Here is a 25,705-nt window from a genome sequence, read left to right as displayed (position 1 = left end):
GCATTAACTGTTCCAGTCTCTCAGGCTTTGTTTCAGCTGCTCTGGGTTATTTTAAGAGATGGACAAAGTGGGACGGGATGATTCACATACTGACCAACACAACACACACTAGTGGAGAAGAGACACACTTTATTCTGACATGGGAGTGTTCCTGAAATACTGACCTCAAACTCATAAATATAAATAAAACACCAAACCTATAAATAAATATAATGAAGATAATTATTTTTAAAAATCTATATAACAGAAAAACTCTAAGTACTGTAAGTAGTGGATTTATTAATGAAAATGTCTCACCTAACCTGCTGTCCAGCCAGAGCTACAGTACTGAAATATAATCTGTGACAAAAATGAGAGTCTCTGGACAATATAGACAAGATCAATAATTTTTTTTTTTTTAAATCTTTGACAGTTTTCATTCAGCATGATTTATTGTACATTCAGGATTTTTTGACACTGAATGTCATTCATATCCAAATCCAGCTGAAGATGTAGTGAACATAAAACGTCCCAAAACAGGAAAACTGTATATTAAGAAATTGTTTAAAATGTTAGTATTTATTTTTACCTTCATACTTTCTGTAGTTTATGCTGATTACAGTAGGACTGTGCAAAGTTCAAAACTTTTGGCGGTTTCACTGAAAACGGCATTCAGTGTATCAGGTCATGAACTTGGTTTGGATTGTTCTGAGAGCCACTTAGGCTAAAGTTTGAATTAGATTAACAATAATGTAGTTTAAAATAGAGTGTTTAGTCAGTTATTTTTGTGGTTTTGAATTTGTAGTTATAGCTTAAAGAAATGTGTTGTTTATTGATAAAAGTGAGTTAAAAGTGATATTTCATATTCTCTCTGAATATTCTCTTTCACTCAAGACAAATTTTAGCATAATTTTAAGGAGAATCAATGAAGCGAATAAACATGCGAGGCCCATAAATATCAAAATGACTCCAGATTTATAGTAAAATAAATTATATTAAAGTCATAATAATTGTGTCTTTATATCTGTAGGATGATTCTCAACATTTTCTGATATGGCCTCTAGGTGGCAGTGCTTCAAAATACAACTACAAACAGTTTCTATAGAGCCACAGTGAACATGATTAAACGCACATCATTTTCCAAAAATACAACTATTCTATCTATTTGTTGATTTCACAATAGTATTGCTGTAATTAACAGTAACTTACTGCAGAAACTGTTTACATTATGCTGCCGTCAATTTTTGATGTATTCTTCAGGAAAAACAACAAACATATAAATTACAATAATCAACATAGTATTTGACATTTTCTAATTTAGCAGATGTTGTTTATTCAAAGCAACTTAAAAATGAGAGAAAAAAAGAAAAGAAAAACTTAACGTGACCACAGATGTTAAGTTGCATTCAAAAATACTTATGAATTTTTTTAATAAATCCCAGAGCTCCATGTTTTTCTTCTCCTGCTCTCTTCTTGATGTTTTCCAGTATTTCAGCTTTTTCAGGCTCATTAATTTCCTTCAGCTTCTCAATCAGAAAATCAATGTACAGAAGTGTGATCAGAGATTCAGTGTTGAGAGTGATCATCTCCAGAGTTTCCACACAGTCAAAAGCTTCAAACACCAGCTTTATTTTCTCTTTCTCTAATTCTTGCAGTTCTTCTTCCAGCTTCTTGACAAAAGACACATCATCACCAATCTTCCCATCATAATCCTTCAGTAAATTTTCATATGTTCTCTTCTTGTTCTGCTTCAGAGCTTCTTGAGTTTGTTTAAACTCATTTTGCTTTAGTTCTGTCTTTTGAACACATGATTGGAGATTGGAAATATTTGCCTCCAAATGCTTCCGATTCTGCAAAACATATTGAGTCATCTTCAAGGATTTTGGTTTTATGTTGTCAAGAAACTTGAAAAATCCTGTCATTCCTTTAAAACTGAGATTCCATGAATGCTCTTGGACCATCTGAAATTCTTCATGAAATGTTTCTCCTTGACAGTTGTCAAACAGGAAAAACACTGGCTTCTTCTTGTCATTCACTGCACACTTGATTTTAGCCTCTTTAACAGCCTTCAGGACATTTTTAGGTCGAGCTCCATCTGAGTGTGTGAAGAGCAAGACAATGTTTTCAGCAATATCTCTTCCAAATAAAGACTGAACAGCATCAAAAACGTATTGTTGTCTGTCAGAGAGTCGGTTTTGTTGTGCCATAATCACCAGACACACTGCATCTATTTCATGAACACCTTCTGCAGATTTACTTAAATTAAGCAAACTCTCAGCGATCTCTTTATCTTTCTCAACTCCACGAGTGTTTCTGTATCCTGGAGTGTCGATGATTGTTAAATGGATTGGACTCTCTTGTGGATAAAACCCATAAACAGTGATTCTGGAGGTCTGACTGTGAGCTGATGTTCGGTCACTCTGTTCATCTGTGATCTCAAACCAAACCTTGTCTTCTCTCTGAACACCCAACATGTAGTTGATCATAGCGTTGATTAGTTTTGTTTTTCCTGTTCCTGTTTCTCCCACCATCAGAATGGTTTTATGGGGTTTGTTTTTGTCTCTCTCTCCAAAGGTCATTTTTCTATATGGTTCAGATTGATCCAAATTTCCTGTCTTTGTTTGCAGACGGTATCGAGCAGGATTTCCATCTTCAATTAAGATATTTTTCTTGATGAGATCATTTATATCCTGTAAACATAAAAAACACAACAATAATGTGTAAATGATATTATATTTTTAAATGATCAAATTCTAAAATGTGCACCAACATCCCTGTTAACAATAAAGGCTCTTTCACATAACTCAACTAAGACAAATTTAAGCATTATAAATGTATTTGTGGCTGAATGTTAGCCTGTCTCACCATTCACTTTCATTATATGAAATTATGCAATAGAACAGAATTACAGTGCATTTAATGGATTGTACCATTTTTTAACAACATACTGATGAAACGTTTTTCAAAAAAAAAAAAAAAAAACTGGTAAATTTTTTTCACATGATCTGGGAATGTCCTGGCATTGCAAACTTTTAAATTGCTTAAAGAAAATTTGTCATCTATATTAAACTTTTCTGTTTCTTTGTCCCCCATCTGTGCTGTTTTTAAATGATCCTTCAACTTTCAACTAAAACCCTGCAGCAGGTGTTTTTAGCAGGTTTGATACCTGTCAAGAAGATGGTTGCTATGAGACCTCCACATACTTGAACTAGGCAGCAATGGTTGCTTACTTTCATAGATATTGTTTATCTTCAACTGTCCACAGCTCGCATGGGGCTAGGGTGGAAACCACGGGTCTTTGGGCCCTAACATTTTTGCTCATATTTTTTTGTGTATTTCCTTTCTGATCTGGTTGCTGGGATTTATAATTAATTTTTTTCTAATTACTGTAGACATCTTCCAGTGTTATACTACTGATTTAAATGGTAAGGGTTGCTATTAATTGTTTCATTGAAAGCAATCATTGAAACAACGTTAAATCAATGTTAATGCGTCAATGTTAACTGCATTGAATCAATGTTACTTTGTGATGTTGGTTTAACATCATGCTTACACTCTCAGAAAATGAAACACAACTACAGCTGACTTAAAGCCACAGCCTGAAATCAACTGAAGATAAAAGAAGACAATAAATCTCTCAAGATCTCAGCAGAAGTTCTTTTTGAGAATTAACAGAGGTTTAGATGTTGATGTTTCACCATTATGATGATCAGTGTTTCTTTTATGGGAATTTTTGACCATTCTTCTAGAAGCGCATTTGTGAGGTCAGGCAGTGATGTTGGCAAGAAGGCCTGGCTCACAGTCTCCGCTCTAATTCATCCCAAAGGTGTTCTATCGGGTTGAGGTCAGGACTCTGTGCAGGCCAGTCAAGTTCCTCCACACCAAACTTGCTCATCCATGTCTTTATGGACCTTGCTTTGTGCACTGGTGCGCAGTCCTGGAACAGGAAGGGGCCATCCCCAAACTGTTCCCACAAAGTTGAGCATGAAATTGTCCAAAATGTCTTGGTATGCTGAAGCATTAAGATTTCCTTTCACTGGAACTAAGGGGTCAAGCCCAACCCCTGAAAAACAACTCCACACCATAATCCCCCCTCCACCAAACTTTACACTTGGCACAATGCAGTCAGGCAAGTACCGTTCTCCTGGCAACCGCCAAACCCAGACTCGTCCATCGGATTGCCAGACAGAGAAGTGTGATTGGTCACTCCAGAGAACACGTCTCCACTGCTCTAGAGTGCAGTGGCAAAGTGCTTTACACCACTGCATCCAACGCTATGCATTGCACTTGGTGATGTAAGGCTTGGATTCAGCTGCTCGGCCATGGAAACACATTCCATGAAGCTCTCTACGCACTGTTCCTGAGCTAATCTGAAGGCCACACGAAGTTTGGAGGTCTGTAGCTATTGACTCTGCAGAAAGTTGGCGACCACTGTGCGCCTCAGCATGCGCTGACCCTGCTCTGTGATTTTATGTGGTCTACCACTTCGTGGCTGAGTTGCTGTTGTTCCCAATTGCTTCCACTTTGTTATGACACCACTAACAGTTGACCGTGGAATATTTAGTAGTGAGGAAATTTCACGAATGGACTTATTGCACAGGTGGCAACCTATCACGGTACCACGCTTGAATTCACTGAGCACCTGAGAGCGACCCATTCTTTCACAAATGTTTGTAGAAGCAGTCTGCATGCCTAGGTGCTTGATTTTATACACCTGTGGCCATGGAAGTGATTGGAACACCTGAATTCAATGATTTGGATGGGTGTCCCAATACTTTTGGCAGTATAGTGTATTTTACTTTATAACTTGTTAAATATGGATATTTTTCTTACACAAATGCATCGCTTCGCTTCAGAAGGCCTTCACATACCCCGTGGAGTATGTTTATAATGGATGGATGCACTTTCTTGAGCTTCACACTCATTGTTTCCCATTCACTGCCATTATAAAGCTCGGATGCGTCAACATTTATTAAAGGGTTAGTTCACCCAAAAATGAAAATTCTGTCATTTATTACTCACCCTCATGCCGTTCCACACCTGTAAGACCTTTGTTTAATATTATAAAGCAACGAGAATATTTTTGTCGCTTTGTAATATTAATATTGAACCACTGTACTCACATGAACTGATTTAAATATGTTTTTAGTACATTAATGGATCTTGAGAGAGGAAATGTCATTGCTCCCTATGTAGGCCTCACAGAGCCATCGGATTTAAACAAAAATATCTTAATTTGTGTTCAGAAGATGAATGAAGGTCTTACGGGTGTGGAACAGCATGAGGGTGAGTAATAAATGACATTATTTTCATTTTTGGGTGAACTAACCCTTTAATATACCTCAGATTGTGTTCATCAGAAAAATAAATACACCTAGGATGGCTTGAGGGTGAGTAAAGCTTGGGGTAATTTTCATTTTAAAGTGAACCAATCCTTTAACTTAAAAAGATGAATGTGATAAGTTGCCTTATTTTTTTTTTTTTAAGTTAGCTCAACTATTTTTGTTACAGTGGGTCAGTTTTACTCTTGGCTTTTTATGTGAGTTACAATGTGTTTGCTGGAATGTTGTATGTCGGCTGTATTTTGACCATTTTAAATTTTGACATAAAAATACTGCATTTTAATGCATGTGTATCTGGGTGTGATACCAAGGTACCACCACCGTACCAGTGGCTGCATGTCATGCCAAATCCAAAATTTAGGTATCATACTAAGCCGCTGTATGCTTCCCACCATCATGTTAAAGAAACCTTTTAAAATTGCCCTATAATGAAATATAATGAAATGGTTTTATATGAACATAAACTTAAAATTAAAATAAAAGAGTATGATGTTGTAAAAAATAAATTATTGAATGCACATCATACAGTACCTTTGTGATAACTGTGGTGACATCAGATTCAGTGATGTAGTTGAGTTTTCTCACTGCTGCACATTTAATATTGTACTCAGTATCTGGTCTGAGATCAGTCAGAGTAACTGTATTCTGGTTCTCTGACACAGTTTGAGATGTCCAGTCTTTCTCCTCCTTCATTTTGTACAGTAGTTTGAGCTCCTCTGTAGCAGGACACGGTGGAGACACTTTCAGAACCACTTGCCTATATCTGACATCTTCAATGATTGGACAGTCTGGTTTTGATGGAGAAGTAAAACAAACAGCTTCATTAGATTCATTTGTATACAGAAGAATGCAGGAACCTGGATGCTTTTCATGGTCTTTCATGGAAACCATAAATTTAGTGCTTTCACTCCTACATGACGTCATCAGCTCTTTAAATGTTTTCAGATGTTCTCTCATTTTCTCCCTGATTCTTCCAGTGAGCCATGATTGAGACGCCACACCAGGTTTCTTCTGTGGATTTCTCATCATTTGAGGATTCATGTAATTTTCTTGCTCATTAATCAACTTATCTGGTTGCTCAAGAGAACTGAAAGTGTAACAAAACACATTCTCCACCTGAATATCTGACAGATATGAGTCCAAGTTTCTATTCACTTCGGCTCCAAAGTCCACTAACTGTCGAAGAAACTCATAAACAGTGTTTAATTCTTTTTCTTTCACTGTGATCCACTCTTTCAGACTGTTTTCATTGAATGGAGACTCATCATGAGCTTGTAGAAGATCCTTCAGAGCACAAGACTCTTTCTCACAAGCATTAACTGACTGGATCACAGATTTAATTCGGTCACTGAATTTTTTTCTATATATTTGGCAGTTTTGCCTCATATCCTGTATTTTCTTATGAAGTGCACTAAAAGTTGTTTCTCTGGTGTTTTCCAAAAGTTCACTGCACTTGTTTTCAGTCCAGTTTATATTTTCGATAGCAGACTCTTTGGCCTTTATGAGATTCTGGTTTATGACTGTGAGACGCGTCACATCACTGTCTACGGTGTAGTTGAGTTTTCCCACTGCTGCACATTTAATATTGTACTCAGTATCTGGTCTGAGATCAGTCAGAGTAACTGTATTCTGGTTCTTTGACACAGTTTGAGATGTCCAGTCTTTCTCTTCCTTCATTTTGTACAGTAGTTTGAGCTCCTCTGTAGCAGGACACGGTGGAGACACTTTCAAAACCACTTGAGTACATCTGACATCTTCAATGATTGGACAGTATGGTTTTGATGGAGGAGTGAAGCAAACAGCTTCATTAGATTCATTTTCATACAGCAGTATGCAGGAACCTGGATTATTTTCCATTTCTTCTGATGCAACAATGAATTTGGCTGATGTGCAATCATTTAAATCGATCAAGTTTTTAAATACCTTCAAGTTGTTCCTCATTGTCTTTTGGATGTCAGGTGCGAGCCAAGTCTTGTGTTCAGATTCAGAGCTTTTCTCCTCATTTTTTCCTTTTGTTGAAGGACTCAGGAAGGCCTTTTGTTTAGAAAGCAGCACATCTGTCCAACTCAATGATGTGAAAGTGTAGCTGACTAAATGTTTGACTTCCAGATTCATTAAATTTGTATTGAGTTTGATTTCTACCATTGCTCCTGAGTCATTCAGTTGTGTGAGCAATATTTTAACGATTTCAGATTCGTCCTCTTTCTCTTTCAGCCATTGTTCAAGAGCACTTCTTTCAAATGGAGATTCCTCATGTTCATGTAGAAGATCGATCAATGCTGTATCCTCTATAAATTTTCCACGGATCTTTGGTAAGAGAGAGCCGAGTTTCTTCACGAGACTCAATCTGCACTGGTAGCAGTTTTTCTTCATGTCAGTGATTTTTTCATGAAATGCAGTAAATGTCGAAGCAGGCGTGTCTGTCAGAAGATCACTGCATTTCATCTCAGTCTTACTTAAACTCTCAATAACAGATTCAATGTCTGTGCTTAAACCTGTGCTGATTTCATGTTGAAACTTTACATCTCTTGAGAAAAGTTTGTCCAAAGGATAAAGCCAAACTCTCAGAGGAACCACAAGCTCTTTATTTTCTCCCAGCAGTTTCGGAAGATCTTCAAAAACCTTCATAGCATCTTCAAAAGAGGTCGGGTTACATGGTAGCTGGAAGTCGCCATAAAATGTACACTTGAATTTTTGGACAGCAGTCTTCTGATTGTCATTCAGTCTCATACTAGCACCAGCTGAAATACCTTTTAGCTGCTCTAATGCAGCATTTACTTCTCCAGCTATCACTCTTTTGTCCTCATCTAAAGAAACTTCTCTGTCAAAAACAAAGCAGGCATCTGCTCCGTACAGCACTGCTGTCACTACATGTGTGGCTACATCATTGTCATAGTGAGCCATGTCTCCAGAAGCAAAGTGGTTCATGATCAGTTCTTCAAACTTAGTGGTTGAATGATAATGTAATGTGAGTCTCTGTTGATTGAATGATTTCTTGGTGTCTTTGAGAAAATTTGCTGCTCCACTTACATTGATGAGTCCACCTAAAATACTCAGTTTCAGACATCCATCAATATTCAGCAATTTAGATTTTTCTTCAATCGAATCTGAAGCTGAGACTGTGAAATCTGTATTAATTTGGGGTTTAGTGCTTATGTTCTGCTGCAGCTGCTCTTTACTCCAAAGTCTGATTCCTGTAATGGAGAAAAATGAATGATTCATATCTAAATACTTTATGCATTCATAAAACAAATTAATCAGCCCCATAACAAAAGAAAACCTTCATTTCTTCCAGCAGAGACACACCACATTATTTTTTGTTTCTTGCCCCCATTGGGTCTGTGTAATGCTTTGCAGTTCTTTGTTCAATTCGCACCATCAAAATGAACCAAATGAAAAGTTGGCTTCAAACTTTAATTTTTTAATTTTTTTAGAATACTTCACAAATGGATAATTGTCACTCAGTTTAATTTTCGATTCTACAAGTTTGGGTTTTGCGTCCAAATCAGATTTTTGAACAAACATAAAAATTACTCTGATTTTCCATTTATATAATTAGCACTCGCAGGTGGATCGTACCACCAGTACCGCCGGGGGGTGGAGCGTGTGTTGATGTATTCACCCAGAGCGCCTGCCCTACACTATATGTACAGTACGTTGAGCGGTTCATAGAGTTTTCAGCCCTAGGTACAGATGGAGAGATGGAGAGACACCTTCAGATGGAGAGACACCTTCAGAGGCTGCAAAAAATCTGCAGCAACAAACCCCCAAGGTGGAACCGGGGTACACAAGAGCTGAGGTGGAACCGGAGCAACTGAGGGCTCCACCTGAGGGTGGAAAGACAGCAGATGTCTTGTAGGTCTGTGGCACAGGCAAGGCGACGCCTGACCGAGGTGGAGCCAGTAGGCTGAGGGAGCCCAGTGGAGCTGCAAGCTTGATGGAGTGGAGGAGTTAGGGCGACAGGCTGAGGTGGAGTGACAGAATCAGCGGTTGAAGGCAGAGGGGGGAACAGAGGGGCTGATGGAAGACAGCAGAGACTGGGTAGATAAACTGGCTAAGGTCTGGAGAGGAAGGTTGGGCGGGATCCATAGATCTGAAAATGAAGAGTCTGATTCGGGTGGGATCAGGGGGGCAGGGAATCATCCTCTACAAAATCAAAACAACAGTTCATAAAGTCGAACAACAACTCACTCACAGTGGCGTGAGTGTGGGCAGGGCTCCAATATATTCCCTTGATCTAGTTCTCCATCTGTGGTGGGCTCAGGTGTCGTATCCTTCTCTTGTGGTGGTGTTTGGCTGGACTCTGAGTTAGGAGTGGGGCTGGTGTCGCTGGCAGGCGTTCCTTCGCCTGCTCGCTCAGGTTGGTGTAGTAAAATATGCTGAGTGAGTCATTGGTGCACACCAGTTGAGGAAATCCTGGGTGTGATCCGTAAGCAAACGGGGGCATGAAGTGCTTTGAATGTGATAAGGAGATGTACAAGATGTATTGAATACAAAACCAAACGGGTCTGTGTAGAATATGTGGGAAGATTGCTTGACCCGATGAAACTCAAAAGAACCACAATGACTTAAATACACAGATCAAACAATTAGGAACGAACAGCTGAACAAAATGATGAAATCAAATTAGTAACTATGGTGACAAACTAAGGCGGGAAAACAAGGTTCAAACAACACAGAACCGTGACATTATGTGGTAAAATAGTATTCACAATGGAGACTTAAAAGCCACAAAACCTGAAAGAAGTTAAGGCTGTAATAGTTTAATATTGCCAATTTTTTTTTATATTGTAAGTTATTAACTACAATCTCATTAATATACAAGTTTTCTCTTATCATTCTTGTAAAGGGCACCTATTATGCAAAATTCACTTTTATATGGTGTTTGAACAAAAATGTGTGTATACACAACCACCCTGTAATGATAAAAATCCACCCACTACTTTTTTTTTAAAATTCCCATAAATCATAAGCAGTGTTTCAGAAGCCGTTTGCAGATTCCGAGCAAATTGATGTCATTTTCCTCAGGCCCCTCCCACGACTGCTGATAGACACTGCCGTATTAGCAAAAACCCCACCCTGAGCAAAGAGCTTAGAACCCAAGAGGCGACACTCTGATACTTTTTGGGTAACAGCCACTAGATGGCGCTCCGGTAGCGCGGCCGCCATTATGGGGTGAAAATACTAACTGGACCATAGAATCCTTCACATCTTACGCACCCAAAATCGGCGAATTTTACTGCCAAATCAGAAGCGCAATAGAACAGTTTTTTAAATTAAGTCACCAGTAAATTGTATGGCTCCTACAGTAAATGTTGTATTGTCTTATAAACGTTTTATTTTACCAGTTGTGGAATTGTGTGAAACTATTCAACCATCTGAGGTAACATAGTTAGCCTACTTTATTGAGTATTTCCATTTTATGCAACTTTACACATTTATTAATAGTAAATTAATAATTAATAAATTTAAGATCATCATGTTTGCAGCGAACAATTTATTTCAGACCTAGTGGAGTAATAGTAATATATCTAGGTCAGAATTGAAACAGGCTAAATTGTACGTTTTAATGGATCACGCTACAAACATAACGATCTTATAATATATGATGCATTGCTGTGTCCATTATCCCATAATTCACACTTTTGGACACTTTTGCTTTAACAGACATTAGACAACACTGCAGAATCAAGCTGTTATATTCATATATTTATTGTCCAACATTCCCAATTTTTCTGATGCATGTCCTTAATTTAATTTCTTATGTTGGTAATAATTTGTTTATAAGCCTTTTAAAGAATTTTAACCCAAACTGACTGGGTTTTTAGCGAGTGAAGGTTTTGTGAAAAAAGTGGAAGACTTAAACACAAAGTGTGTAAAATAAACTGTAAAAAGGATTTGATGATCAGTATTTTATTCTGTGTTGTCATCATTCAGGTTAGATTTCAGCTTTAATGTATGTTTTTTTTTAGCAAAGCAGCTGATATTGCCATAGAAACTAGTGGACTGCCGACTCGCTTTCACCCCAAAATGGCGGAAACGCAGGGCTGCTGCTGGGCACCGGTGTTTCAATGGAACATTCTATTGAGTGTCGCTTCTCGTTAGTGTATATTCTTTGCCCTGAGCGAGCTGTACACAGTCCGCCATTTTCTCCAGGCTGGAGCAGCTGTAGTGACAAGAATGTCTCATAAGCAATTGAGGTGTTTTGTTGTTGGATGTAAGAGTGAACATAACAGTCTCCATGTTCTCCTGACATCAGACCCGCTAAAGACTCGGTGGATTCGTTTTATTTATTGAAGGGAATGCGCCCCCATATACCTTAATTTGTTTATGTCTGCGTGAATCATTTCACACCAAACTGCTTTGTGAACGAATGTCAATACAAAGGGACAATACAAAACAGGTTTTGCTAAAATGTTGTTACTCAAGGATGGATCAGTATAAACTGTTCGTGATCCAGCTTACAGTCTCTAGAGTGACACTTCTTGCCCTGTTTTATTAAGCTCTTACAGTGATTTTCTGGAGTGAAAACAGATGCCTCATCTTTTGTGTGAAGTACAATAAATGTCATAAAACTCATATGTACTGTAATTAAACTAAACTAAACTATACTATATCTGTTCTATCTCCATGCAGCATACAGTATATTCGCAGTTTCTGACATTATTAGTGCGTCCTGACTCCGGAGAATGAGCTCTTGAAGCTCCACCCTCTTAGGCTGGGCAAAGCAGCTCATTTGCATTTAAAGGGACACACACTAAAATGGCACGTTTTTTCTCACCTTCCAAAAGTGGCAATTTTAATATGATTTAAAAATTATCTGTGAGCTGAAACTTCACATACACACTCTGGGGACATCAGAGACTTATTTTAAATCATGTAAAAAGGGTCATAATAGGTGCCCTTTAAAGCTTCACAGATTTGGGTCAACAGTCCATTCATCACCTGGTACGAGAGCATCTCTCCTGCAGTCATACAGCATCCCCAGCTGGAAGGGTCTTCCTAGAGCTGCAGTCTCTATTGAATTCACTCCCACTGGATCCATGCTAGACAAAACACAGAAAAGAAGAAATCAACCAATGACGTTATAGATACTGATAGAGGTTTGACCATCATATATACATATTTAAAGATGTTCACAGCTATCAATTCGGAAGTTGGTTCTTAAATATCAGCATTAGCGCCATCTGGTGGCCATCTAAAAATAGCGCATTGCAATAATTCAATCTGTTTTTGTTTTGATAAACAAAAGGTGAATTTAAAACATATTTAAATAAAGCATGATTGAATGCTTCTTATAATAGTCAAGTAAAACAATTAAATGCAGACTCAATTTACAGTGTATAAGTCTTGTCTTACCCTTACTAAGACAGTTGAGTATCTGTCATGAATGATTCCACACATAGGGAGTCTATAGGTTACAAAGCAAAGCGTTGCGAACTAGTTAAGTTTTTATCCCACAAAAAAACACAATGTCTACTGAAGGCCTAAATAAACTGTTAACATATAGATGATGAGAGATGGTCGTCATTTGCGTTTCCACTGAAGGACACGCAGCGCAAACTGGGATTTATCGTTATTTGACATAAAGAAAACACACATTCTTGACGCGTTCCTATGAAATATGCGGATGTACAAACTATGAGGAAGTCTAGAATCATGGAGAAGAAACAAAGGCATATTGACAAATGAAACATGAATCCAAATAAACACGATTATGACAAGGCGTGATTTGTCTGGGTTCATCAAGCAATCTCAGGTATTTTTAAAGAATAATGTTTAAGAATAAAGTAAAATTAGCCTACACATAAATCTAGGCTATAAATATGTTTATGCCTCAATCAATTTGTGTAACGGCCGCAATCGGATGTCATTTCTTTTTTTGAGTTATGAGCTGAGAAAATGTCTTAAAATGTTGATGCTAACTGAAATGAAACTGATATGAAAAGATAAAAAGGCATCGGTGTTAATCCTGTCCTCGTGTTGTCTTTCGTTAGATGGTTTTCACAGCAATCATAATTAAGTGAACTGAATCTACTTACTGTTTTTAGGATCCTTCTTGTTCCAGATGACTTTAAACTCTTGCAGACAAATAGATCAACAGATGTATTTACAGTATACTGAGGGAAACACCCTTATGGTCACGTGATTTATAGGGAAATATAAATTCCTTTCCCTTTGGACACTCAGAACTGATTGGTTATAAATGCCTTATTTCAGTTTTTAGATGTTCTGAAATTGTAACATTGAGGTTGTGTATTGGCAAGAACCTTTCACTGTGATATACTGTAGGCCTATATCTGTTGTAGAATAACAAATAATCACTTCATGACCAAAACATGCATTGCAAAAATGGCATTCAAAAATGATCTATATTATATAAAATGTGCAAATAAACAGTGTCCACAAGCAAGAATAAAACAAATGTTATTAAAAACAAACAAACAAACAAACAACACACACAGTCTAAACACTAGAACTGTTATGGTACTAAAAAAACTCCATAAACCATCAGAGGCCAGAGTTTCTTTGCACTGTGGAGCATTTCACTAAACTAATTTCTGAACAGTCCATTTGATGTTATCTTCGCCCTCTAGTGACAGCTGGCTTAACTACACATTTTTATACTAATCAGAACACACCATAAAATTAACCTGCCCTTTGTAGGGTCGCCGAAGGAAACTAAAGCCGATAGATTTCCAGGCCATGGCAAACACACACTGACATACACACATCTTTGGATAGTGTTCACCGGAGCATCCAGAAGAAACAGTAACACGGGGTGAACATAAAAACTCCACACAGAAAGGTTCAGTCAGGACTCAAAACGGCAACCTTCTTGCTGTGAGGCGAATAAATAAATAAGAAAGAGAATTAAAATGAGAGTTAACATGAAATACAATAATTAGTGCAAATAAAATAAAATCATTTGCACAATAAAAATTGAAACTGAGGGAACATGATTTTTAAAAACTTTTTATTAAGTCAAATATAAAACTGCAAAATTTGACTCACTATATGAACAATGAAGCTAAGCATAAAAATATTTTAAAAACTGTTATAAATCCATTACAGTTACTTTTATTGTTAAAAATGTCATTACTTTATTGCACTAACCCAAATAATATGTGCTGGCCCACGTAGGAGGGGACATCCTCGCGACCGTGCACAACGTTCCCTAAAAGTTCTCTAATGGTGATGAAAATTCCGAACATTTACAGAACATTAGGGACATTCCTAAAGCGTCCTCTTTTGGTAATGAAAGTGCTTCAGTTCAAGGATCTTTATATGACTTTATGGGGACATTTCATATTGGTTATCCTAGTCACACAAGAACATTACAAACAGGACATTTGGGATGTTAACAGAATGTTCCAATACGGTTCCCTGTTAGTCAGATGGGGATGTTTCATTCGGGACTGCGCTGCTCCTGACCCATTTGGCAACACCCATTTCTATAGGTGAAATGTTAAGTTGTCATAACAATAATAATAAAAAAAAAATTGCAATCAAATAGTAAATCCTTACTATCTGTCATTTCCCTACATTTATGGATTATTGGATACCTGGCATTTCTTTAAACCAATCACAAAGGTCCTGGGTGGCGTACGCCCCAATGGGCAAGGTCACTTCCACGTTTTTCCTCAGGCAGCCTATTTACATCCAGTGAGGCACCGGAAAGTCATTGTTTTTTTGTTTTTTTAATATTAATATTATGTAACATTTTATCGAACCATAATCCATGCTACATACTCCTGTACAGTAGGTGGCGCTATTCACCTGATAATTCATAATTCAGCTGTCACACCTAAATGGAGAAGGTTAAATGTTTCAATTAAGCGTTACATTTTGATCAGCACTTAAGCCGGGTGCACACTGTGCAATTATAACAGTGTGTATATCACATTGTGGGATCTCAGCTGTCCTGTATGTACGACAGTCAAGACCGTTAAAAAAGGACGCGCGCATGAAAACTTGTCCAGAGTTTTACATCAACCCACACACGTTCCGTGACTGAAATGGTGGCTAACAAAGAAATCTCTAGCATTAATTTTGATCACGGCTTATCTTGAAAAACAAAGACAATTTGACATTTGCCGTAGGAGAAGTCACACTGCAGGATTGTGTGCCAAATCTTCTGACACTGCCAGAATTTTGTCTGAGGTCAAATTTGATTGCAACGGTCATTAATCGGCTGTCGGTGAACATGTCAAACTAGCGATCAAAGACTACAGATTTTTGCTTAGGATTATAGGAATCTTTCAGGATTTGCAAAATTTGTCTCAGACAATCAAATCATGGCCAAAATAGCACAGTGTGCATCCGCCTTTAAATAGAGTTTAGATTTAAACACCATTCACCACAAGTTTTATTGACTCCTAAGAGATATTAGCAATAACAACAGAGCTCCTGGCAATCCACGTTTGTTTGTATCTGTCATGTGGCTTGATGTGATAGGAAGGACTTCACCATTTTTAGATTTCCATGTAACCATGTAATGTTCTGCAAACGTTATATGGGAATGTAGTGTAGAGACCTAGAGGGAACTTCCTATAGTATTGGTCCCCTAAACATTCCCAAAACATCCTGAATGATCCCTGAAGGTCCGTCAAATAATGAACTCTACATTATGACAATCTGACTGTTCTGGGAATTTTACCAAGACAACATCCTTGACACCAGTAGGGAAGTTCTGAGAACATTCTGAGAACATCACATTTCCAAAGAAAATATGGTCCCCTTAATATTCTGAGAACGTCCTGAATATTTCATGAAGGTCCACCAAATAACGTCCCACAACCTTAAAGAACTCCAGATCGTGACTGTCTCAGTAAATTCTGGGAATGTTACCAGGCAACGTCTATGACACCAGTGGGGATGTTCTGAGGACATTCTGGGAATGTAAAATTTCCAAATAAAATATGGTCCCCTAAAAATTCAGAGAACATCCTGAATGTTCTGTGAAGGTCCGCCAAATTTAACCCCCTAAAACTTTAAAGAACTCCACATCATAACCATCTTGGACCGTTCTGGGAACGTTATCAGGCGATGTCCTTGACACCAGCAGGGACTTTCTGAGAATATTCTGGGTACGTAAAATTTCTAGCAGGGTTAGGGCTTTAAGAAATGGGTTAAAGGTTTCAGGAAATGTGTCTTAGCAATTGAGAAAAAAATAACAAAATTCTGCACCAAAACCCAAAACTAAATTAATTAATTTATAAAAGTGAAAGTATTTCATAGTCTCTCTGCATATTCTTATTCATAAGAAAAAATGTAGCACTATTTCAAAAAGAATCATTGAAGCATCTGACAGATGAGCCCCTAATATGTCATATATGAGTCCAGATTTATAGTAAAATAAAGTTTTATTAAAGTCTTAACAATTGTCTCTTTATTTCCTGAAGGATGGTACTCATCATTTCTCATATGGCCTCTAGGTGGCAGCACTTCATAATAATACAATTACAGTCTCTAAATGCACTTGTGCATTATTCACAGCAGAAGTATATCAGATAAATTGCATAGGGTGTAATATTCTTGTTATTTTATCTTGTAAAATTTTGGTTGGAAATGAAGAAGCATGCAGGTCATTCATCTCTTCTCTGGCAACATTATAACACACAAGTCTGTTTCTATTTTAAAACACTGAGACCACATAAGAGTTACTTTGAATTAATGAGCTTAACTTTATTGTCCTTGAAATGCATTTTATTAAATGTAGACAGCAGTATACACATACAGCAACAAAAAACACACAAAATGACACGCATTTTATAAAAAGACATTTAAAAACATGATTGCAGCAGGTATAAAGGAATTCTTGTATCTATTTGATTTACACAAAGAGAGTTTAAATCTGTAGCTGGAGGGAAGCAGTTGAAATTCAGTACACAATGAGTGGGTGACATCGGACAGGAATAAAATTTTTGGTAACACTTCAGTATAAGGAACACATATAAACTATTAACTCCGACTTTTCCCTCAATAAACTCCTAATTTACTGCTTATTAATAGTTAGTAAGGTAGTTGTGAAGTTTAGGTATGGGGTAGGATTAAGAATGTAGAATAAGGACATGCAGCATAAGGCATTAATATGTGCTTAATAAGTACTAATAAATAGCCAATATTCTGTTAATATGCATGCTAATAAGCAACTAGTTAAAAGACCTTAAAATAAAGTATTACTCTCTATGCTCTCTGCTTTTTCCTCATGCAGCAGACAGGTTCAATATTTTAAGCATGTATTTGAGTATGTGCATTTTTATTATACAGTCCATAGATGTCAATGTTTAAGAGCAAATTGTTTGTAAGCATTAGAGATAATTATAATGATTTTTTTTTTTTACAATTGTCTAATTAGTGGTTATTGATTAAAGCCAGCAGGGCAATACCTCATACACACAGTCATACAGTTTCAAGACTGGACACGAACACCAAAATGTCAAACTCAAAAAATGTAAATGTATATGAACACATCAATGCATATTAATAATGCAGCTTTATATCACATAAAAGGACACTTTTAAAGTGCACTTATCTGATTTTCTTTAGCTAGCTGCAGGGTTTTTTTAATTTTACTTTCTTTTTATGTATCCCAGAGCTCCATGTTTTTCTTCTCCTGCTCTCTTCTTGATGTTTTCCAGTGTTTTCACCTTTTCAGGTTCATTTATTTCCTTCAGCTTCTCAATCAGAAAATCAATGTGCTGAAGTGTGAGCACAGAATCAGTGTTGAGTGCGATCATCTCCAGAGTTTCTACACAGTGAAAAGCATCAATCACCAGCTTCATTTTCTCTTTCTCTAATTCACTCAGTTCTTCTTCCAGCTTTTTGGCCACAGACACGCTGTCTCCAATTTTGACATCATATTTCTTCTTTAACTCTTCATATGTTCTCTTCTCCTTCCTTGTTTTTGTTACATATATTTTTGCTTCTTTGACGTGTTTGGTGTAGTGGCATTTATTTGTACACACTGTACAGTGATTATCTTTCATCACGCTGCACCATGAGAGATCGTCGACCCACCAGCATCCTGGATAATGACAGTTCTCCTGACAGACGGTGCAGCATGTCGCCTTTTCAGTCAAGCGCCGCATTTTCGGATCAATATCAACCTTTTCTTTGTAGAGCACTTCAACTTCATACTCAAAGTTTTTACTGTTCTTGACATATTCTTTGTTCTTCTCCAGAGCAACCTGTGTTTGTTTCAGCTCCATTTGCTTTTGTTCTATCACTTGAACACGTGAGCGTAAATTGGAAATGTTTGCTTCCAACTGATTCCGTTGTTGTAACACATTTCCAGTCATCTGCAAAGTTTTTGGATTTATGTTTTCAAAGAACTTGAAAAAATGTGTCATTCCTTTAAAACTGAGATTCCATGATTGTTTCTGGATTGTTTCATATTCTTCATCAGCAGCTTCTGACTGACAGTTGTCAAACAGGAAAAACACTGGCTGATTCTTCTCATTCACTGCACACTTGATTTTAGCCTCTTTAACAGCCTTCAGGGCATTTTTAGGAGGAGCTCCAGTTGAGTGTGTGAAGAGCAAGACAATGTTTTTAGCAATATCTCTTCCAAATAAAGACTGAACAGCATCAAAAACATATTGTTGTCTGTCAGAGAGGCGATTTTCGGTTGCTTTAATCACCAGGCAGACTGTGTGTATTTCAAGGATACATTCATCACATCTGCTTAAATTAAGCAAACCTATGGCGATCTCTTTGTCATTCTCAATATTATGTGTGTCTCCATATCCTGGTGTGTCAATGATTGTTAAATGGATTGGACTCTCTTGTGGATAAAACCCATAAACAGTGACGCTGGAGGTCTGACTGTGAACGGACTCATCACGCGTCTGTGGAGACTGATGATCATCTGTGATCTCAAACCAAACCTTGTCTTCTCTCTGAACACCCAACATGTAGTTGATCATCGCATTGATCAGGGTTGTTTTTCCTGCTCCTGTTTCTCCAACCATCAGAATGGTTTTATGGGGTTTGTTGTTGTCCCTCTCCCCGAAGGTCTCTTTTCTAAATGGTTCAGATTCACGACAAGGGTCTGTTTTCAGTTTCAGATGATATCGAGCAGGAATACCATTCCCAATTACACTACTTTGATTGATGATTTCATTAATATTATGCAGTTTTTGTTCTAAGCTGTCCATGTTTTGTCTGGGATATAAAACAGAAAATAACATAGTTAGGCATGTGAATAATAATAATTGTTCCCTTTCAGTCGGTCACGTTCGACGTACGTCAGTAGTGACCGACGAATTGGGATATCGCTAGAGAGCCCTATCAGCTTCGAGTGAACTACAACAGGCGTGAAGTTGGCGTGCGATATTTGCATAATGCGCACCGCCCCCGCCAGGTGGTATAAATAGGGGAGCAGATGCAATCGCACTCTGTCTTTCGCTTCGGAGCCAACCTGTGTGTTCCTGCTGTTAGTCTGAGAGTGACTTCGCAAGCCTTTGAAGAGCTTTTGTTCTACAGTGCTGGCTTTATGGCACCTTACAGCGAGGCCGCGAGCTTCCCAGAGTGAGCTTCTCGAGCTGTTATACAGCTCTCAACTGCTGTTTTCACAGCATTATTTGCCCCGTTGGTTTGCGATTTGGGCCGGTTCCTCTGTGTGTGTGACTCAGGGAGTGAAAAGTGTACCTGCAGTCACATCGCGGCTGTTCCCTGTGTGCTTCGGCACAAAGAACAAGAGCTTCTAAAAGAGCTTCACAGACAGACACTGCGTCTTTTTCAAGACGTCATTCTGTCTGTGCGTTTCTGGAGGCGGTCGTTTCCTATCCTCACTGACGGCCACAATCACTTTCTCTCATGTCTGCTTAGCGTGCTGAGACTGTGTTTGTGGGTGGTTCATATTCTCTTGTAAAAAAAAGAGAGCATGCCCACGTCGGCGCGTTGTTCGTCTTGCCTTTCTCGTAAGGGCTTGAGCGCTCAGCGCGCCGTGTGCCGTCGAGCTGCCGGCTGACAACGCGCGTTGCCATGGCAACCCAGCGCGTTGTTCGGCGCTCTAGATGCGTGGTCGAGACTCGAGTGCCTCAAACGAGGTGGAGTCCCCTCACCTATTCCCCGATCTAGTTTCTCTTTCTGAATCAGAAAAGTACTACTTTTGGTGAATAAGCCAGGGTGACCAGAGGATCACAGTGGGGCATTACCTGCCGAGCCAATCTCCGTGGGCCCCCCACTCCTCTAGCGCATCGCAAACATGCTGTGACTGTGTTCGTGGGTGGTTTATGTTTGGTAAAAACATGGCCACGTCGGCGCTCAGCGCCGTGTGTCGTTCAGTTAGACGACCACGTTCACTCTCTCACATGGCTGGTAGCTTCTGGGTGGATTGCTGGTCCTTCTCATGGGGGACCTAGCATCTTAGTCAGGGCTCCAGCAGAGGATCAGATGTCGACTGCTACATTGGAGAGAGGGTTGTTGGGCTCTGGACATGAAGATGAGGCTGAGCGTCCCACGGTTGTGATGTGCTCATGCTGAATCAGATTCAGAGTTAACGACCATGCTTTCCCGGGCCCCTGGGGGCGTGGTGTGACGCGTACTCGCCTTGCCCCGCCCCCTGTCTTAGCCTGGACGTGCATGAAAAACTTGGCAGTTTAGAAGCCTTTCTTGGTGCCAAATATGGAACACCAAAAGGGTCATATCTGCATTAAGTTTTTTCTCTCTCACTACCCTCTGTGGTGGGGTGGCAGTGCTACGGGCACACCACCTCTGCCCTGCATGGGTCTTGGCCCCCGGCAAGTCTGTGGAAGGCCAAAGCACTCATTGCATATGGGTAGTTCTGAGTCGGGGTTGAGCTACGCATGATGCAAGTCATAGCGCAGGCCCCTGGCCAGACAATGTCTACCATGGTGGTCCGGAAACACCCCTGGCTAGCCTTGCAGAGGTGTGTCATCGTCTAAGTACGCTTTCTCGATGCTCTCATCTCACAAGCTGGCCTAAAATCCAGCCCGCTCAGCCCGCAGCCAAGCCACTTGGCTAGCGAGAAGCGGTCCTGGAGAAACTGGTGACCTGGAGCTGAGGTAAACAGTTCTTCGGGAGACGATGCCCGCATCGCTCCCTCCCCGGAGGAGGGCCGGGTGGAGAATTTTGGTTTGTTCCGCCGCTGGCTCTCCGGAGACCAGCGGTGCCCACGGAGTAGAACTGTTTTCTGACCCTCCAGGTCCCAAGAGGGCGCGGCTGGCAGTGCGCGAGGCCCCACCTCGCCACTCTCAGCCCCCTCTCACTTCGCCAGCAGGTCCCAGTGTGTTGGTTGAGGCCGCCTCCCATGTGCCGTCTCCCATTCACACTGCCACCTTGCAGAGTCTGACCACACTACGGGCCGCTATGCCGTCCGAGTCGGGTCCAGCACTCTACCTCGCTGCCCCACGCCCGGTACGTCTGTGGTCCATTTGGTCCCGCTGGTTCGGTGTCTGGAAGCCTGGCTAGCGCTTTCCAGCCCGTCCCGCTGGCTCATTTGTACCATCAGACTCGGCTATGCGATTCAGTTCGCCCGGCGTCCCCCGGTGTTCAGGGGTGTCCATTACACTCGTGTGTCCCTGGACAATGCACCTGTTCTCTGGGCGGAGATTGCTGTCCTCCTGGCGAAGGATGCAGTCGAGCCGGTCCCTCCAGCCGATTTGAAGTCGGGGTTCTCCAGCCCCTACTTCATTGTACCCAAGAAGGGCGGTGGGCTACGGCCAATCCTGGATCTGCGTGTCCTGAATCGGTCCCTTCTCAGGCTGCCGTTCAAGATGCTTATGCAGAAGTGCATTTTCAAATGCATCCGTCCCCAGGATTGGTTTGCAGCGATCGACCTGAAGGACGCGTACTTTCATGTCTCGATTCTGCCTCGTCACAGACTCCTACGGTTTGCGTTCGAGGGTCGGGCATATCAGTACAAAGTCCTACCCTTCGGGCTGGCCCTGTCGCCCCGCGTCTTTACGAAGGTTGCGGAGGCGGCCATTGTTCCGCTCAAGGAACAGGGCGTTCGCATCTCAACTACCTCGACGACTGGCTCATCCTGGCCAGCTCGTGGGAGCAGTTGTGCGAACACGGGGACATGGTGTTAGCTCACCTCAGTCGGTTGGGTCTTCGGGTCAACTGGGACAAGAGCAAACTCTCCCCCGGGCAGAGGATCTCTTATCTCAGTAGGGAACTGGATTCGGTCGCCTGGACCGCGCGCCTCTCCGAGGAGCGCGTCCAGTCAGTGTTGACCTGCCTGAGTACGCTCAAGCGCAGGACGGCGGCCCCACTGAAACTCTTTCAGAGGCTCCTGGGGCATATGGCATCCGCAGCCGCAGTCATGCCGCTCGGATTGCTTCATATGAGGCCGCTTCAACACTGGCTCCGCGGCCGGGTCCCGAGATGGGCGTGGCAGCGCGGTACGTTCCGTGTCCCCGTGACACCGAACTGCTGTCGCACCCTCACCAAGTGGTCAGACTCTTCGTTCCTGCGGGCTGGAGTTCCCCTCGAACAAGTGTCCAGGCATGCTGTGGTCCACACAGATGCCTCTGCCACGGTGTGGGGGGCCACGTACAACGGGCATGCAGCATCGGGTCTGTGGACGGGGCCCCAACTGCATTGGCATATCAATTGCCTCGAGTTGCTAGCAGTACGTCTTGCACTGGGCCGCTTCCAGGAGCTGTTGACAGACAAGCACGTACTGGTCCGCTCGGACAACACTGCGGCCGTTGCGTACATCAACCATCAGGGTGGTCTACGCTCCCGCCGTATGTCGCAACTCGCCCGCCATCTCTTGCTATGGAGTCAGAAGCATCTGAGGTCGCTTCGTGCCATTCACGCCCCAGGCGTGCTCAACCGTGCAGCCGACGAGCTCTCACGGCAGCCTCCGCTTCCGGGCGAATGGCGACTCCGTCCCCAGGTGGTCCAGCTGATCTGGCAGCGCTTTGGCGAGGCACAGATAGATCTGTTCGCCTCCCGGAGACTGCCCACTGCCAGTTCTATTCCCTGACCGGCGGCACGCTCGGCATGGATGCCCTGGCAATCAGCTGGCCCCGGGGCCTACGCAAATATGCGTTTCCCCCAGTGAGCCTTCTCGCACAGCTCCTGTGCAAAGTCAGGGAGGACGAGGAGCAGGTCTTGTTAGTGGCTCCATACTGGCCCACTCGGACCTGGTTCTCGGACCTTACGCTCCTCGCGACAGCACCTCCCTGGCCCATTCCTCTGAGGAAGGACCTCCTGACTCAGAGACGGGGCACCCTCTGGCACCCGCGTCCCCACCTGTGGAAACTCCATGTGTGGTCCCTGGACGGGACGCGGAGGTTCTGAGTGATCTCCCGCAAGCGGTCGCAGACACCATCACTTCCGCTAGAGCTCCTTCTACGAGGAACCTCTATGCGCTGAAGTGGAACCTATTCGTCGAATGGTGTTCCTCTCAACCAGAGCGAGAGGACCCCCGATCATGTTCGGTCAGAACCGTGCTTTCCTTTCTGCAAGAGGGCCTGGAGCGAAGGCTGTCTCCCTCCACCCTCAAGGTGTATGTTGCCGCTGTCGCCGCACATCACTATGCAGTTGATGGTAAATCGCTAGGGAAGCACGATCTGATCGTCAGGTTCTTGAGGGGGGCGAGGAGACTAATCCTCCCTGGCCCCCCTCTGTACCCTCTTGGGATCTGACCCTGGTTCTTACATCTCTCCGGGGTCGTCCCTTCGAGCCTTTGCAATCAGTCGAGTTAAAAGTACTGTCCTAAAGACCGTCCTCCTGGTTGCATTGGCCTCGCTCAAGAGGGTAGGGGACCTGCACGCATTTTCGGTTGACGAATCGTGCCTGGAATTCGGGCCCGGTGACTCTCACGTTATCCTGAGACCCCGGCCTGGATATGTGCCCAAGGTTCCTACCACTCCCTTTCGAGATCAGGTAGTGAACCTGCAAGCGCTGCCTTCGGAGGAGGCAGACCCAGCCCTAGCTTTGCTCTCTCCCGTCCACGCTCTGCGCCTGTACGTGGACAGAACGCGAAGCTTTAGGACCTCAGATCAGCTCTTTGTCTGTTACGGAGGCCAGCAGAAGGGAAAGGCTGTCTCCAAGCAGAGGATGGCCCACTGGATAGTGGACGCCATCGCCCTGGCGTATGAGTCCCAGGGCGTGCCTTGCCCGCTCAGGTTGAGAGCCCACTACACCAGAGGAGTGGCCTCTTCCTGGGCGCTGGCGCACGGCTCCTCGCTGACAGATATCTGTAGAGCTGCGGGCTGGGCGACACCTAACACGTTCGCTAGATTCTATAGCCTTCGTGTAGAACCGGTATCTTCCCGTGTACTCGCTTCCACCAGCCGGTAGACGCGAAGAGCCCGTTCTAGTGTCGGCTTGCAATGCCACTCCCGCCCCCTGGGCCGGATACGTGCATCCTTTTTACTCCAGTCGAGTTCCCCGCTTGGCGAACCCTGTCGAGTTCCTCCGCCTCCCCCTTCGGCTCGGACATTGCGGAGTGTCTGATGCCAGGCCAAACCTCCGTCACCGACGTTGACGTTTGGCTGGGTTCCACATGTCGTGACCCCTCCACGTGAGCGGTCCCATGTGTGTATTTGTCCACGGTCAACTCCCTACGGCGAGCCCGTGTCTTTCCCTAGCAGAGCCAGCTCTGCTGTCACCTGTCAGATGAGTCTCCCCCCTACCCAGGTGGAGCCATCCCAGGGACTCCATATGCGTACTGCCCACGGCCAGTCCATATGTGTACTCTCCACGTAAATTCCTCCCCTACAGGTGGGTAGTGGTCTCCGCAGCGTCCCCTACGGGTTCGCTTCCCCAGTGTAGTCTAGTTTACTTAGTGGGTATATCGGAACAGCAGTAGACTCTCTCGGCGTAAGCTCGCCCCCTTCCCCGTCCCACTGGTGCGCCGGGTGGCTAGAGCTTGCGCTGGGCACTGGAAGGGGTTCATACTGTGGCGCTTTATTTGGGATCCCAATTCGTCGGTCACTACTGACGTACGTCGAACGTGACCGACTGAAAGGGAACGTCTCGGTTACGTATGTAACCCTCGTTCCCTGAAGGAGGGAACGGAGACGTACGTCCCGTCGCCACAGTTGCTGTACCCTCGCTGTAGTGCAGACTAGGTTGTCTCCTCAGCGAAAAACAGAGTGCGATTGCATCTGCTCCCCTATTTATACCACCTGGCGGGGGCGGTGCGCATTATGCAAATATCGCACGCCAACTTCATTGGCCTGTTGTAGTTCACTCGAAGCTGATAGGGCTCTCTAGCGATATCCCAATTCGTCGGTCACTACTGACGTACGTCTCCGTTCCCTCCTTCAGGGAACGAGGGTTACATACGTAACCGAGACGTTTTACCAATGATATGAGGCAGAATTAAGCAACTTTTTACCAACACTACTTTTACCACTGTAAAAAATTGCCAGGAATTTACAGGATTAAAGAGT

The 25,705-nt window shown here is 42.2% G+C and overlaps 2 protein-coding genes across 5 annotated transcripts in view; both read right to left on the bottom strand.

Moving 5' to 3' along the window:
* Positions 1–112: 112 nt before the first annotated feature.
* LOC127505982 (uncharacterized) lies at positions 113–13,469 on the bottom strand. 4 transcript variants are annotated; one of them, XM_051882030.1, is made up of 4 exons: positions 13,364–13,469; positions 12,267–12,367; positions 5,853–8,515; positions 113–2,669 (listed from the first exon to the last, which is right to left on the bottom strand). In XM_051882030.1, exons 2-4 carry the CDS (start codon positions 12,364–12,366, stop codon positions 1,386–1,388), a joined length of 4,047 nt encoding a protein of 1,348 aa, XP_051737990.1. In that variant the 5' UTR covers position 12,367; positions 13,364–13,469; the 3' UTR covers positions 113–1,385. The 4 variants fall into 4 exon arrangements, with proteins under 4 accessions (XP_051737990.1, XP_051737991.1, XP_051737992.1 ...); XM_051882031.1 differs by lacking the exon at positions 13,364–13,469 and adding an exon at positions 12,681–12,726; XM_051882032.1 differs by lacking the exon at positions 5,853–8,515.
* Positions 13,470–16,984: 3,515 nt separating this feature from the next.
* Positions 16,985–25,705, bottom strand: part of LOC127505984 (uncharacterized) — a 49,113-nt gene continuing 40,392 nt past the window's right edge. Inside the window, exon 4 of the mRNA XM_051882042.1 lies at positions 16,985–19,213. Coding sequence (XP_051738002.1) covers positions 17,897–19,213 — 1,317 coding nt within the window. The 3' untranslated portion in view covers positions 16,985–17,896. The remainder of the gene's footprint in view (positions 19,214–25,705) is intronic.

Source organism: Ctenopharyngodon idella, chromosome 23 (assembly GCF_019924925.1).
Source record: "Ctenopharyngodon idella isolate HZGC_01 chromosome 23, HZGC01, whole genome shotgun sequence".
Taxonomy (NCBI): Eukaryota; Metazoa; Chordata; class Actinopteri; order Cypriniformes; family Xenocyprididae; genus Ctenopharyngodon; species Ctenopharyngodon idella.
The sequence above is the reverse complement of the archived record's forward strand: the minus strand, read 5'-3'. Positions and strand labels throughout refer to the sequence as shown.